Below are 16,140 nucleotides of genomic sequence, written 5' to 3'. Positions count from 1 at the left end.
TACCCTAGACCAGAAATGAACCCTTGCAATGCAGGCATAGCTCCACTGCAAATTTTTTTTTATTTGTCCAGAGCTCAGCTTTAAACTTCTCTGATCTATCCCGAAATCACCACTCCTTAAATAGTGTGCACTAACACCCCCACCTTAGCTTCTTATCTACCTCTGTACCAGTTCTAACCACCACTGTAAGAGGAACATTTTTCCCACTGGTCAACAATGAAAGGGTCATTTTTCCCACTGACTCCAATAAATTAAGGTGTTCTCATAAACCTCTAACTTATTTCTTGGATGGCGAAAAAAAAAAAGTTGAGAAAGGCAGAACTAATCCATCCCACCACCTCTCCTGAACTAACTTTCACTAACACCTTCCACTCTAGCTTCTTTCTTACCTCTGTAGCACCTCATGTGCAATGTTTTCTTCAGTGTCGATCATGCCTGCAAAACCTCAGACTTGTACGGGGTCACCCCCGGGACCAGCTCCAGTGTCTGAGCCAGCCCCATAAAAATGGAGGGTTTACAGTGTGTAGGTATGGCTGGCACCAAAGAGGAATTCTGCCTGTGAACAACACATAATTACACAGGATGCAGCTCTGGTACAGAGGTAGATAAGAAGCTAAGATGGGGGTGTTAGTGCACACTATTTAAGGAGTGGTGATTTCGGGATAGATCAGAGAAGTTTAAAGTTGAACTCTGGACAAATAAAAAAAGATTTGCAGTGGAGCTATGCCTGCATTGCAAGGGTTCATTTCTGGTCTAGGATAGGGGTCCCCAAACATTCTAACCAAAGGGCCAGTTTACGTCACACTTTAAGAGGGCCGGACTATGGTCAGTGGGAGTAGAAAAGTCCTCAGTCTTGGTGGTCAGTGGGGGTAAAATAATCACATAATGCCTGGGGGCAGTAGGAGGTATTGGTATTAGTGGGAAGAATAATCTCCATTGTTGGTGTCAGTGGGAGAAATAGTGCCCCATCACTGGTATTCGTTGGAGGAATAATGCTCCATCATTGATCCTCCCATAGCTTCTGCAACACCACACTCAGCAAGGTTCATAGCCCTGCTTGGGACGTGAATACACCAAGGAACAGTGTCACCGGAATATGGGGGGGGGGGGGGGGGAGTGCCTCCAACAGAGGGAGCAGAGGTTCAAGTAAGTAAAACTGTTTCTCCTCCCTCCTTGACAAAACAAGTTAATAACCATTTTAGTATGGACACAACTCCACTACAATGAATCATTTTTTATGTGCCCAGAGTTGGACTTTAATGTTCAAGTACAGTTGTTCTTTAAGGTGGTATTTAAAAGCAGATTGTTTTTTTTTTAAAATAACAAACATGCCATACTTACCTGCTCTGTGCAATGGTTTTGCACAGAGCAGCCCTGATCCTCCGACCGAGCTCCTGGCCTCTCCCTTCTGCCGAGTGTCCCCATAGCAAGCAGCTATGACCCATTTACACACACAGCATGGCTCGGCCCTGTCCCCGCTTCCTCACTGGCTGTGACTGACAGTAGCGAGAGCCAATTGCTGGATCACGATGGGGATCAGGTATTAAGGGAGGGCACACAGAGAGCCTTTATAAGCACCTATCGGGCCTACTCACACCGTTGTGATTAAAAATGTAAACATACAGAGTCATACAACATAAAGCAATATTTAGAGCCCATTAATGAATTCTGCACATTTCTTCACATTCTGGATTTAAGCCCCTTCCTGTTTCATTATGTCTCTAGTTAACAGCATTTTAAATAGATGTAAATGTAATTGTCATGTATTTTCAAACATTCAAATGTATTCCTATAGAAGCTCAAAATTCTTTTGAAATATGGTATGCAACCCCTTTAATCACCGTCCTTTCTTTTTCTTCATCTTCTGGAGAGGCGGTCTTCTGCTCCCTTGCAGGATCCCATAATGTAGTGCCTGAGATTTAAACTGGGGCGAGGCAATGGAGGGGATCCATAACATTTCATACATACTGACAGGGGCCAGTAAGGTCCCATTTGCGGTTACCTTGTTTGCCTGCAGATTTTGTATGCGTTGGTTCTAACATTTGAAGTCGCATAGGTTGATTTCTTTGTTATTGTTTATAACCAAAATTAGGAAATCTGATTTTCATTTAATTTTCCTCCCTTTTTATATAATGTATTTGCCATTTCTTTTTCTATGTAAAGGAGACAATAGTACAATAGTACTCGTGTCAACCTCACTGTTTTTTTTTTTACCTCACTATGTTTTGTATACGCCATTTTTATTGGGTAAATTATTAATAAAGAAATATGGTATTCAGTTGTGAGAAAATCTGTCCCGCTGTCACAATGCATTGATTCAGAATGAATAAAATGTGTGTAATGCAGACAATATGACTGTACTTTTTGAGCTACATTATGCAATGTTGCCTGGATGTCCTGTGAAAATGAGTCAGATGATGTCTGCATACAGTCTCTCTCCTCAGGCTGTACATAAGCACATACACATGTTTCCGTCTGAGAACACTGGAGTCCAGAACTAAGATGTGTGAAGATAGATCAGATAGTTGTCCATCAGTAGAGAACATTAGTGTGTTGTCTTGTTTAAGGTCTAGCCAAGGTGTAATGGAACAGTAAGTTTGGACCAGAGTTTTTGCGCATTTATTCAAAAAAAGACACAAACTACCACCTATTAAAGTCGGGAGATAAGATTGAGGGCATTTGAATACAAACACACATTTGTTTACCACTGTGGTAAAGCACAAAAGGTACAACAGTGACCAGTACCCTATATACAAATGCACTGAAAGGAAACCTATAATGGTTTTGGATACGTTGGGGGAATGTATACAGAGTGTAGTAAAATCTCTAGTACCTCCTAACCAAATTTGTCTTTGTGACGGACTCATGTACTTGTCCCGTCGGGAACAAATACTCAAATCTATCTGGGTAGGTGAAGGCACTGAGGCCAGAGTATGCATACAGGATGCTCCAATTCAGTGCAGCTCATCAGCATTACTAAGCTCCCTCCCCAACCACTGGGCCCATCACACAGATAGGCACATTAACGAGCAATTTTGTAGTGGGGTTGGCAGAGCCTGAATGGTGACCCAAAAAAAACTGAATCAGAATTCCATAGCCATTTGGAATTCGTCCACTGCCATATGCGGTCAATCAAAAGCGAGGCAGAAGAGTTGGGGAATCAGTCTCTCAGTTGCACAATCAGGCTTTGCCCCCCCCCCCCCCCAACAAGCACTGCAGCTGTGGAGAATAGTTCCTTATCCCGTTTGCCTTTGGTGTGACTCGTCATTTCAGTAATGACATCATCAGTATCCCCAGCTGAATGGGGTCAGGGATAGAGCCCAGTGAGGGAAGCGGTTACATTCAGGACAGCTTCCCAGCACATATTTGCCCTATTCTAAGCATCACTGTCTCTCAGTATGCCAGATCAGAGTTTGTTTTAAAGTGGAATTTGAGGCTAAACCGCAACTAATCGAAAAAATACTCCCCCCCCCCCCCAACACCTATGCTAACTAACCTGTGTAAGAAAGATTTATCTTAAGGTTTAGAGTGCTTAAAGAGGAAGTAAACCCTCCTCTGCAACTTTTATCTATAGGTAAGCCTATGATAAGGCTTACCCATAGGTACTGTAAATATCTCCTAAACATGTACCGTTTAGGAGATATTTACCTTACATGCAGCCAGTGACATCAATGGCGCATGCGCTCTGAAGGAACGGCCGCTGGTGCTGTTCCTTCAGAGCCCCGTGCCGTGACCTTCGGGAGTGACGTCACCGCGGCTCCGGCCAATCAGATGGCCGGATGCCGCGATCCCGGAAGACGGGCGACTGAACATGTCGCCCGTCATACAGGTAAGCGGGCGGCACGGCGGGGGCTCGTTCTAAGGTATTTCATAATGAGCTAGTATGCGATGCATACTAGCTCATTATGCGTTTCTCTTTCAGGTTGAAAAAAAAAAAAACTTGTAATGGGTTTACAACCTCTTTAACAATATCTGGAATGCCTGGGAGGGGTGATGTCACCCATAGGCCCCTATGGCCCATCTGTTGTTGGTGCTCTCCCCTGCAGCTAGTACTGGCTGACACATTGCAGCCAGATCACATGACCGGACCGATGATCTACTGCTTATAAAGGTTTATAAAAAATTGCAGAGATTGTAATTTTTAAAGCTAACCTCACTGCAAGCTATTCAATGCATAGATAAAATAGATTTGAGAGCGGTTTCATCTGCCAAAATAATTTGTATTTCTGTTTATGCAGCTTTAAAATTTACACAGCTCTGCCACACAACAGTCTTGTCTGACAGGTAAGGAGACCAGATTTTACTCTGCTGCAGTTCAGTAACACTTACAGGTCTTGCTCCACCTCCAGCCTGTGACGTAACAGTTAGAGATGCAGCAGACTGAGCTTATCATATTGTCACTACTTGCTACTGCGATCACCATGGTCCTTGCGCTGAAGCACACCCACCTAGCTTCTTATGCTACTTCCTCCAGGTCAAATTTAGGTGCTTATACTGCTTACTTAAAAAACTGAAATAAATGTAATGATGTATTAAAGTGCTGTATTAAAGATTACAGTGCTGTATTAATTTGTATGTCTGCCTGGAATTTCATAATAATGAAGCCACTTGTGAAATTTCAGCATGAGCTTTGGAGGTCTGTAAATAGATTCTTATTTCATACTCTTAAAAAGATTGTAAAGTATTTTTTTTTCCAAAGAACATGACATACCTACCTGCTCTGTGTCATACTTGTGGACAGAGTGGCCCTGATTATCTTCTTCTGGTGGGGTCCCCCGCCGATTCTCTTGGCTCTTCTTCTTTTCCATGTGTCACCGTGGAGAAGTATGGAATTTACTGAATTAAGGAAGGAATGAAAGGGGTTGTTTCCTGTGTGTTCTAAGACATAGTGTGCTGTGCAATTACTCAGGTTGCACATGTCAAAGTCTGGCCCTTATTGTATTTGGCTAAAAACAAGTCTTCCCACATAAGACTGTTTCCCCTGGGGCCAAGAACCACAGCTCCATATTCTGTCTATAGTGCTAGTTGATGGGGATTTTGCTGTTGCACTTCCGTTACTTACATGTACTGTATATCTCATGCTGATTCAGCAAAGAATAATATGAAAAGGTCCTGCTTCACAGCAATAGATCAAAATGATTCTTTCACGAGGTCAACTTACGAAACTAAAAATCATATTAGAGACTTTGGAAGACCGTACCGCCATACCATTACTGTAATTTACACAGTCTTACTGTATACAACTTTATAAACATATTACTACAACTGCTTGTTTAAAGCCAACATATTTCATATACAAAACCATAAACATGGAAACAAAGGAAGGAGGTCCAACCTGTAACAGCATACAATTTAGGCTACCTATGAAAGGACTAGCGTTTCATCCAATACAGCAATCGCGGCAATACAGTACCTGCATTGTTTATAGTGAGGATCCATGGAAGTTGGCAGAGCTTTGGACAAACTGGATATCCATTTTAATGTAATGTTACCAACAGCATTTCCATGCGGATACAACGTTTACCTAGCACATAAAACTGCTCAAGCCAATGGTTTCCAGAGTAAGAGACATCTATTTTGACACTGACAACTGGTGGCCTACACAAGTGGTTAGTCTGGTTAAATTTACATATCACCGTGAAGAAACTTAAGTTAAGTCAGAATATCATGCTGGTATGTCAAAGTGTGAATATATATAGCAGTGATCAAGTGCGATCCCACAATTGCCAAGATATACAAACAAGTGAAGAAATGCTTTGATTCATTTAAAGCCAGCTAACCATCATAACCTTAGAGATGCAGATATATATATATTGTCAATTGACAGTGTATATCACACTCACCGTAGTTTCATCTTCATGAAGAACTTGATCGTACCCACTCAGAGCGACACAGAAAATGATGGCTGTCACATCTTCAAAACAGTGAATCCACTTCTTCCGCTCTGATCGTTGTCCCCCGACATCAAACAGCCTGGGTGAAGAAAAGCTTCTTGATGACAACAGCCAATATGTGCACATAGCATAAATTTTGTGGTCATTTTTCATACCTGATCATTTCTAGTTGTGAAATAATTAGACCTCAATTCTATCTAAAATAAATATTCACCTATGGATGACTGATGCAAGTAAACGCTTCCCAATGAGAACCTAAGATGTAGTCAGATAGTATTTGCCTTGTTTCAATAGATAAACAGTGACGAAAGGGCAAAAATAAGTTCAGTACCTTGCATGAAACAATGCTCAGGGTTCCCATCAACATTATTGCTCACTTGGACATCTCTCTGTGGAGAGGTGGGAAGGCAAGCAAAACACAGATATTTTCCTTCAGCAGTTCAGTTGATCAAATGCCTAGGTTTCTGCCCATTTTGCCAGCACCGGAGGGAGCTGGAAAAAGCATTTTTTACAGAAAAGGTAAATATTTCAGCCCTTCTATTACTCTTTATTGACGAAGATTGACAGAGAGATTCTGCAGCATCTCCACCATCAAGAGACTGACACCATAGGACCAAGTAAGTCTATCTTTAGTGACCCTTTTAACTGCTGCCAGCAACAGAAACACAAGTGTGACAAGGCTCTCAAGTTCAATAATGGGGAAACTAGCCCCCCCCCAGTTATATTAATTAGTATTGAATATCCAGATTTTGGAATATGCCCAATCTTGATTGGTTCTCTTTAAACATCAGAGTATAGGTTCACTTTAAATCTTAGAGTACCTCCAGCAGAACGATTACACTGCCAGAATCAGCTCAACTCCCAACTTTTCCCTCTCATATCTCATTCTTCTAAAACATTAAATTATTATTACATTAACCTGAATGTATCCAGCAGTGAGACCCCCTTGTATAACCTGATTGTATCCAGCAGTGAGACCCCCTTGTAAGCATTCTCACTCTTAATCGCAGTGCTGTGTTAGCCTTTAAAAACTCAATAGATTAGCATATCTATGCGAAACACAGCAATGTTTGCCAAGCATTACAATTATATCCTAAATTCATGTTCCTGCTTTTTCTCAAATGTTATATACAGCAGGGGCGAGTTGCTTGCACACTAATATAGAAATGGTTACATGTGTAAGTTCTCACATTGACCACTAGAGGGAGTGGCTGATTGTGTAGACTGAAGGACGAGAAATAATCATAATGTATACTTTGTTCTCTCTGTAACTTTGATGCATTAATCCATTCTGTAAAGGCTTTTTTTTGTACAAAGTGCTTCAGTGAAGATTATTTAGGGGACATTTTTATAGAACATTAAGATAAGTTAATGTGCCCATCAAAGGAGATTACTCGTAGCTAACGAAGTTTAAAACAATGTCAGATAGGATAAATCCCCTAGAAAAATATTATTCCTTGTCCGCCAATCATACATTTGTTAGTGAGATCTTACGTGCTCTAAATGTATGTTGACTGTAAAAGAAGAACTCTGCTTCTTTCTTGCTCAAATGCAATTTAAGCTAAGTGACATTCACCCCCTTGGTACCATTGGCAATTAGATAAAAACAAAGGATGGCATTTAAAGGGTAAGATGAATTTGAACTACCTATAACATGATCCTTTAGCATCATTCTTCTATCATTTAGGGCAGTGGTCCACAACTCCGGTCCTCAGGGCCCACTAACAGGCCAGATTTTAAGTATTACCTTGGGGAGATGCAGACTAGAGTACTGCAATCACTGAGCAGCAAATGATATCACCTGGGATGTATTTCAGTTATCTTGCAAACCTGGCCTGTTAGTGGGCCCTGAGGACCAGGGTTGGGGACCACTGATTTAGGGTACCCACAGACATTAGCAGCATTTATCCCAAAAAAACAAGTGTTTCTGTTCGTGATTAAGTGTGAGTGATTTTAACGCAATTCCACGTGTCACGCAGAGAGCAGCCCATTCACTTGGGCAGACTGCCCTATGCGTGTTTTTTGCGCAAAACAAGCTCATGCGCCTTTTAGGGCAGTGAGCTTTGTGCAACAATCACGGCAAAACTAAACCCAGTTTGGGGTGACATTAAGAATAATGCACTTTTTGCCAAGATTCTGAATCTGCGGCAGAATCGCAGCAATTTCAAATCGCCAAGTGTGAATGCAGCCTCAGGAATACAGTTACACCCACACATTAAAAAAGTAACATTTTATTATATACAAAACATTAGTAAATTATAAAATCAGATAGTAGAATATGTGTCTACTATTTCTCTATATCAAGCCTCAAATTTGCCTTCTAACAGGCCAGATCCCCAAACAATTCAATACATTATGTCCATATCATAAAATATATGGCAACGGTAGAAGGTCTTCAATGATAGAAGGTTCTGTGTCTATAGAGAGTGGAAAGAGATCCCAATGGACCCAAAATGTTTTGCGGTATGTCGCTTCTTCAGGAGACCTAAACACTAGGGTACATACAATAAAGCAGTAGTAAATCACAGCAAAAAAAATTGGGCCTTAGCAGTTTAAGTCATAATGTGCTAGTATGCACCATTATGACAGACTTACCTAAAAAATTAAAGCGGAGTTCCACCCTGGGAATACTTTTTTAATAAAAATACCCCCGGGACAGTCAGGGCAAGTACATTCCACAATGGCTAGCCTCTGATCTGTCCCGGGTTGCACTTACCTTTTAGGAGAAATACTTACCTTGAAAAAGTATTGTCCAGCGCTGCCATCTCAGGTGTGGGCAGCTTGAAGCCAGCGCGATCCTCTTCTGCGTCCTCTTCCGTCTTCTTCGGTCCCACGGTGCACTGCACCGGCCCCGCCGTCACTTCCATCCCTCCACAGCTTCTGGGCATGCCCAGAAGCTGTTTAGAAGGGAATGACGCGCGCGCACCGGAACTGACGTCGGGGCTGGTGCAGGCGCATTGATTCCTGGGAGCGATGACGTTCAGCTCCCAGGAATCATTGCAAAGCCAGGAAGTGACGAATCGCCGTGGCCACCGAGGGGAGGAAGAAGTAAGGTAAGTATATTTTCTTCTATACGAGTAAAAAAAAAAAAATTGCGATTATCCATTTGTTTTTCAGGTGACCCGGAGCGAGAAGATGGAGGTAAGTATAAATTTAGGGTGGAACTCCACTTTAAGCCCTCCAGCGCCACACTGTCAAGGCTGTAGGACCTTCCATCTTCACCCGGTCTTTCTGCCAGGTTCAAGGGCTTTGGGGTTATGAGTGGCCAAGCTGCGATGACGTCACTGTTTACGGCACAGGGCTCTGAAGGAACAGCACGTGTATGCCGTTCCTTCAGAGCGTATGCACCGGTGACGTCATAAGCTGCATCTAAATTAAATGTCTCCTAAACAGTACACATTAAGGATATATTTACTGTACCTATAGCCAAGCCTTATTATAGGCTAACCTATAGGTAAGAATCAACCAAGGGAGTTTACTCCCAATTTAATAGTCAGACCTATTATAACTTCCATAATCGTTGCTATCATAGCATAGTTCATATACTCGCATATTGAAACACGACAAGATATTTCTATAAATGATGATGCATATTTATCGAGGCCGAACAATTCTATGCATCTTCTAAGATGCATAGATGTATTTATGACCCACAATTTTTTCTTTTGACAATACCGATTTGCAATTGTGTGGTGAATCGATGGGTGCCAAATTTTCTCCTTCCCTGGTAAATATTTATATGGATGGGTGGGAGGAATTTTATATTTTTTCTCAAGTTAATCAATTTTATAGCCATTTATTTTGGTATGGCAGATTCACTGAGGAACTGCTTATCATTTGGGTTAAGGATAACATTACTTTTGATAATGGAATGTTTTTTTGCACCACGTAAATGCTAATGATCTTGATTTATTTTGAGGTTTACTAGTAATGGTCACAACAGGGTCATTGATTTCCTTGATGTCACCTTGGAAGGTGATCCTTTGTCCAAACGGTTTCCACTAAAACGTTTCGTAAACCCACTGTGGGGAATACCACTTTACTGGCCAGTAGTTGCCATCCAGCCTACAATATAAAGGCCATCCTGGTAGGCGCGTTTCCTAAAGCAAGACAGACTGCTCTACTGAGGTCTCTTTTAAAGTGGAACTTCACTCTCTTAATTAACATTGATTATTTCTAATTCTAAAGTAAATACACTGCTCAAAAAAATTAAAGGAACACTTTTTAATTAGAGTATAGCATCAAGCCAATTCAACTCCTGGAATATTAATCTGGTCAGTTAAGTAGCAGAGGGGGATGGATGAGATGACCTCCAAAACAGGAATGGTTTTACAGGTTGAGGCCACTGACTTTTTTTTCCCCTACTCATCTTTTCTGCGGATTTTTACTAGTTTTGCATTTAGCTAGGGTCAGTGTCACTACTGGTAGCATGAGGCGATACCTGAACCCTATAGAGGTTGGGGAAAAAATAGGCTGTACACCTCCTCGGTCCAGTTTTATACATGTTTCAATAAATCTATTGGACCCGCAGAGGAATTCAGCCAATTTCTTTCCCAAGTTGTATACACGGATGCGAGCCAGTGCTCACACCCAGTCCTACCTGATCTCAGAATTACATCTCTCTTCAGGAGCAGTAAACTGGCCTCTGTTTTCCCTATAGAGGTTGCATGCACAGGCAGTCCAACTGCTCCAGAATGACACATCAATACGTGCCATTGACAGAAGGTTAGCTGTGTCTCCCAGCACAGTGTCAAGAGCATAGAGGAGATTCCAGGAGACAGGCAGTCACTCTAGGAGAGCTGGACAAAGCCAAAGAAGGTCCTTAACCCATGAGTTGGACCGATAGCTTTTCCTCTGTGCAAGGAGATACAGGATGAGCACTGTCAGAGCTCTACAAAATGATCTCCCGCAGGCCACTGGTGTGAATGTCTCTTACTAAACGATTAGAAACAGACTTCATGAGTGTAGCCATGAGGGCCTGACGGCCCAAGTGGGCCCTGTGCTTAATGCCCCGAACCATGGAGCTTAATTGGCATTTGCAATTGAACACCAGAATTGGCAGGTCCGCCACTGGCACCCTGTGCTTTTCACAGATGAGAGCAGGTTCACCCTGAGCACGTCATTGACGTGAAAGGGTCTGGATAAGCTGTGGAGAATGTTATGCTGCCGCCTGCAACATCGTTCAGCATGACTGGTTTGCTGGTGGGTCAGTGATGGTCTGGGGAGGCATATCCATGGAGGGACGCACAGACTTCTACAGGCTAGACAATGGCACCCTGACTGCTATTAGGTATTGGGATGAAATCCTTGGACGCATTGTCAGACCCTACGCTGGTGAGGTGGGTCCTGGGTTCCTCCTGGTGCATGACAATGCCCAGCCTCATATGGCAAGGGTATGCCACCAGTTCCTGGAGGATGAAGGAATTGATACCACTGAACGGCCCCCCACGCTCGCCTGACCTAAATCCAATGGAATAGCTTTGGGACATTACGTTTCAGGTCATCCGACGCTGCTAGGTTGTACCTCAGTGATGTCCTGGTCCAGATCTAGGAGGAAATTCCAAGGACACCATCTGTCCTCTTATTAGGACCATGCCCAAACATTGTCAGGCATACATACAAGCACGTGGGGGCCATACAAACTAGTGAGTACCATTTTGAGTTGCTGCAATGAAATTTCAGCAAAATGGACTAGCCTGCTGCATCATTTTTTCACTTGGATTTTTGGGGTGTCTTTAAATTTCAGCCCTCTGTAGGTTGATAATTTTCATTTCCATCAAATGTTGTGGCATCCTTTCATTCCTAACACATTACCCAGTCCCTATCAGGATAGATATCCAGCATATTTTTCACCATTGAGATCTGACGTGTTTTCAAAGTGTTCCTTTAATATTTTTTTGAGCAGTGTAGATCGAATAGTAGATCATATACTTGTTTATTTACATTTTTACAGTTACTTCCTGGTTTATTGCCTAGGCAAATTATGTCATACATCCCAAGAGCCTACAGGAGGGGAGAAGAGGAGGAGGGGTCCTCTCCTGCACGTATACTTGAGCAAAGGGCAGGTAGCTACCAGGAAGTAAATGCCATGGCTCGGAGCGATTTTCAAAGTGATTTCTCAACAAAATAAAGCATAGAGATATGGATGGATGGGGGAGTTTGCCTTGAATATTAAAAATGTATTAAATAGTGTTTCTGGTTTGTTGTCCGCAGATGCAGTGAAGATCCACTTTAATAATGAATCAAGTAATTAGGAACAGGCTGGAATCCAGAGGTTATCCTCGGTGGTCCATTTAGAGAGGTTTTGAGGTTGTAGCTGTTAAATAGCGAGGGGGATTTATTATCCGACACTCACATGGTTAGATCTAAAACCAGGTATTTGAGGAATCACAAGAGTTCCAAAAAGCGCGTTACCTATGTCACATCATACGCGGTTGAATACCCTCAAATTACTAACATCATAGGAAGAGGAACCTCCCTATTCTGTTTTCTGGTAAAACCTTATATTAGGTTTTATCCGTTGGTGTTCGTTTTTCCAGACGTCATGCACCAACACTTGTGTCTTTTTATTATAAATAAAAAATATGGTTATCCTATATAAATGTGGACTCAAGACTTATTATTATATTAATCGCATACATACTGTGTCCACGGATTTTGTTTCTGCCAACACTAAGGAAGAGATCAAAATACAGGAATGTATCAATTGCAGCACAGATCATGTAGTTTACCTAATCCAATGCTCTGCATGTAGTTTGCAGTACGTTGGTTGTACAATTCGTCCACTTTGTTCCCGCATAGCAGAACATTATTGTGATAGTTTAAATGAAAATGCTATAAACATCACCACAGTATCCAAACACTTTAGGGATGTGCAAAAAGGCAATACGAGTTCTTTCAGGTTTAATAGTGTTGAGAGAGTGTTGCCGGCAACACGTGGTGGGGATAGATACCGTAGATTATTAGAGCCTGACGTCCACTGGATTTTCAGATTGCAGACCCCCATCACTCTTGGTCTCAACCATATATGGGATGTGGATTTGTATCTGAAATAATGTGTGCTGCAGACATCTAAAATGTGTTCCCACACTAAGAAATAAATGAAAAATAGAATCAGTGCTGTTCAATCCCTAAGTATCGATGAGAAACAAACACTCACCAGAGGGTCTAAAACACAGACATAACACAAATAATGAACAAACCTAAAACAAATGCATAAGTGCCGGTTCACACTAGGTCGCTCCGACTTCGGGGGCGACCTGTGAAGTCCCGTGCACCGCGACTTCAGCGCTACTTGCACGGACTTCATATAATGAATGTCTATGCAAGTCGCTCCGAGGTTGCCCCGAAGTAGTACAGGACCCTTTTTCTAAGTCGGAGCGACTTGTGTCGCTTCAATTAGAACGGGTCCTGTAGCACTGCATGGACCGCGACTTGTCAGGCTGACAAGTCGCCTGACAAGTCGCGGTAGTGTGAATGGACACTAAAACCAATATCGAATTACTAAATAATAAATGAGTCTTGTGTTATTACACAAACCTCAAACTAATTAAAAAGTAATAGCCAGGCTGACCATCTAACATATACAAAAGAGATATTTAATTATCATTATACAGGATTTACAGTATCTCACAAAAGTGAGTACACCCTCACCTTTTTTGTAAATATTTTATTATATCTTTTCATGCGACAACACTGAAGAAATAACACTTTGCTACAATGTAAAGTAGTGAGTGTACAGCTTGTATAACAGTGTAAATTTGCTGTAGCCTCAAAATAACTCAACACACAGCCATTAATGTTTAAACCTTTGGCAACAAAGGTGAGTACACCCCTAAGTGAAAATGTCACAATTGAGCCCAATTAGCCTCATTCCCTCCCCAGGGTGATATGAGACTTGTTAGTGTTACAAGGTTTTATCGCTCTCACTCTCTCATACTGGTCACTGGAAGTTCAACATGGTACCCCATGGCAAAGAACTCTCCAAGGATCTAAAAAAAAGAATTGTTGCTCTACATAAAGATGGCCTAGGCTATAGGAAGATTGCAAAGACCCGGAAAATGAGCTGCAGCATGGTGGCCAAGACCATATAGTGGTTTAACAGGACATGTTCCACTCAGAATAGGCCTCTCCGTGGCCGACCAAAGAAGTTGAGTGCACGTGCTCAGCGTCATATCCAGAGGCTGTCTTTGGGAAATAGACATAGGAGTGCTGCCAGCCTGCCAGTGCTCAGACCATGCGCCCCACACTGCATACCGATGACGTCATCGGGGGCCACGCCCCTAATGGCTATATAATAAGCTGCAGAGACCGGAGACCAGCATAATCACCGGAGACGTCGTCGTCGGAGGAGCGGAGGAAGAAGAAGAGCCGACAGCAAAAGAGCAGAAGACCGGAGAGGAGCAGAAAAGAAGAGAGGACAGAAGAAGGGCGGACAGCAAAAGAGCAGAAGACCCCGGGAGAGGAGCGGACAGCAAAAGAGCAGAAGACCCCCAGAGAGAAGACAAGAAGAGTCTTTAGAAAAAAAGCTGTTTAGTCGAAGGGATTGCATGAGGACTCGGGGGCATACAATGCGATTAGAGGAGTAACGTTTTAACCTCAGGCAACGTGGGGGGTTCTTTACTGTTAGGGCTACAAGATTGTGGAATTCTCTACCACAAGAGGTGGTTTCTGTGGGTAGTATGGTGGCTTTCAAAAGACTATTGGACGTGCATCTCAAGGATCAGAACATTCAGGGGTATGAGAGATGATTACAGCCAAACACACCTAATCACAGGTTGAACTGGATGGACTATTGTCTTTATTCAACCTCACCTACTATGTAACTATGTAACTATGAGTCGGATGAAGATTTTTAATAAACTTTCCAAAACGTCTCCTGTCGTTATTTCCATACACTGCCTTTTATGTGGTGAATGAGTAGGGGTACAGTGTACCCCATACCCATTCACATAGGGCGGGGGTCCGGGATCTGGGGGGCCCCCTTGTTAAAGGGGGCTTCCAGATTCCGATGAGCCCCCTGCCCGCAGACCCCCACAACCACCGGCCAGGGTTGTGGGGATGAGGCCCTTGTCCTCATCAACATGGGGGCAAGGTGCTTTGAGGTGGGGGGTGCAGAGCTCCCCCTGCCCCAAAGCACCAACACCCCCCCATGTTGAGGGCATGTGGCCTGATGTGGTCCAGGGGGGGTGGGGCCGCTCGCTCGTCCCCTCCCCTTTCCTGGCCTGCATGCTCGAATAAGGGTCTGGTATAGATTTTGGGGGGACCCCGCGCCGTTTTTTTGGCGTGGGGCTACCCTCAAATTCCATACCGGACCCGAAGGGCCTGGTTTGGAACCTGGGGGGGACCCCCACGCAGTTTTTTTTCCCATTTTTGGCGTGGAGTTCCCCCTCAAGATTCTCACAGTGCAGGTCGCGCCGCAAGTCCGACTTGCGGTGCGACTTCCATTCAAATCAATAGACTCCCATAGGGAACCATTGATTTTGAATGGAGGCAGAAAAACGCTGCTAAAAGCAACGTGGCCAAACGTGCAATAACGCAAATGGAAAAAGCTACTGAAAGCACGTTTAACAGCTGCTTTTTCCCAGCATCAGAAATAGCTTTGCAGGATGTTTTTTCTAACGTCCCGTGTACATGGAGCCTTAGAGCCTGGATGGAGAGTGATGCTCAACTTGTCTCTTCAAAATTCCCTATAGGTGTTCGATTGGGTTCAGATCAGGAACATATTTCATCTGAACCCACTGAATCACTTTCACCCTGTTCTTCTTCAGAAATGCAACAGTGGCCTTAGACGTGTGTTTTGGATCACTGTCATGTTGGAAAAGTGCACAATGATCAAGGGCACAGAGGGATGGTAGCATCTTCTCTTTCAACATAGAGCAGTGCATCTGTGAATTCTTGATACCATCAATGAAATACAGCTCTCCGACACCAGCAACACTCATGCAGACCCACAGAAGGACACTGCCGCCACCATGTTTCACTGTAGGCATCACGCATTTGTATTTGTACTTCTCACCTTTGAGATGTCATACAGTTTTGAAGCTATGAGTTTCAAAAACATTTAACTTGATATCACTCCAGAGTACAGAGTCCCAGTAGTCGTCTTCTTTTTCAGCATGGGCCCTGGCAAATTCTAGGCAGGCTTTTTGTATGCATGGGCTTTAGGAGACGATTCCTTCGTGGACAGCACCCATGCATGCCATTCCTCTGCAGTGTACGCTGTGGTATGTCATGGGAAACAATC

The 16,140-nt window shown here is 43.1% G+C and overlaps 1 protein-coding gene across 2 annotated transcripts in view; it reads right to left on the bottom strand.

Moving 5' to 3' along the window:
- The window catches only part of GNAO1 (G protein subunit alpha o1), a 414,541-nt gene that overhangs the window by 61,650 nt on the left and 336,751 nt on the right, over positions 1–16,140 (bottom strand). For both annotated transcript variants that reach the window (XM_082269907.1, XM_082269906.1), the window contains exon 6: positions 5,844–5,973. In XM_082269907.1, coding sequence (XP_082126033.1) covers positions 5,844–5,973 — 130 coding nt within the window. The remainder of the gene's footprint in view (positions 1–5,843; positions 5,974–16,140) is intronic.

This window comes from Pelophylax lessonae (genome assembly GCF_965119305.1).
Source record: "Pelophylax lessonae genome assembly, chromosome: 10".
Lineage (NCBI taxonomy): Eukaryota > Metazoa > Chordata > Amphibia > Anura > Ranidae > Pelophylax > Pelophylax lessonae.
Note: the sequence above shows the minus strand (reverse complement) of the source record. Positions and strands in the feature narration are given on the sequence as shown.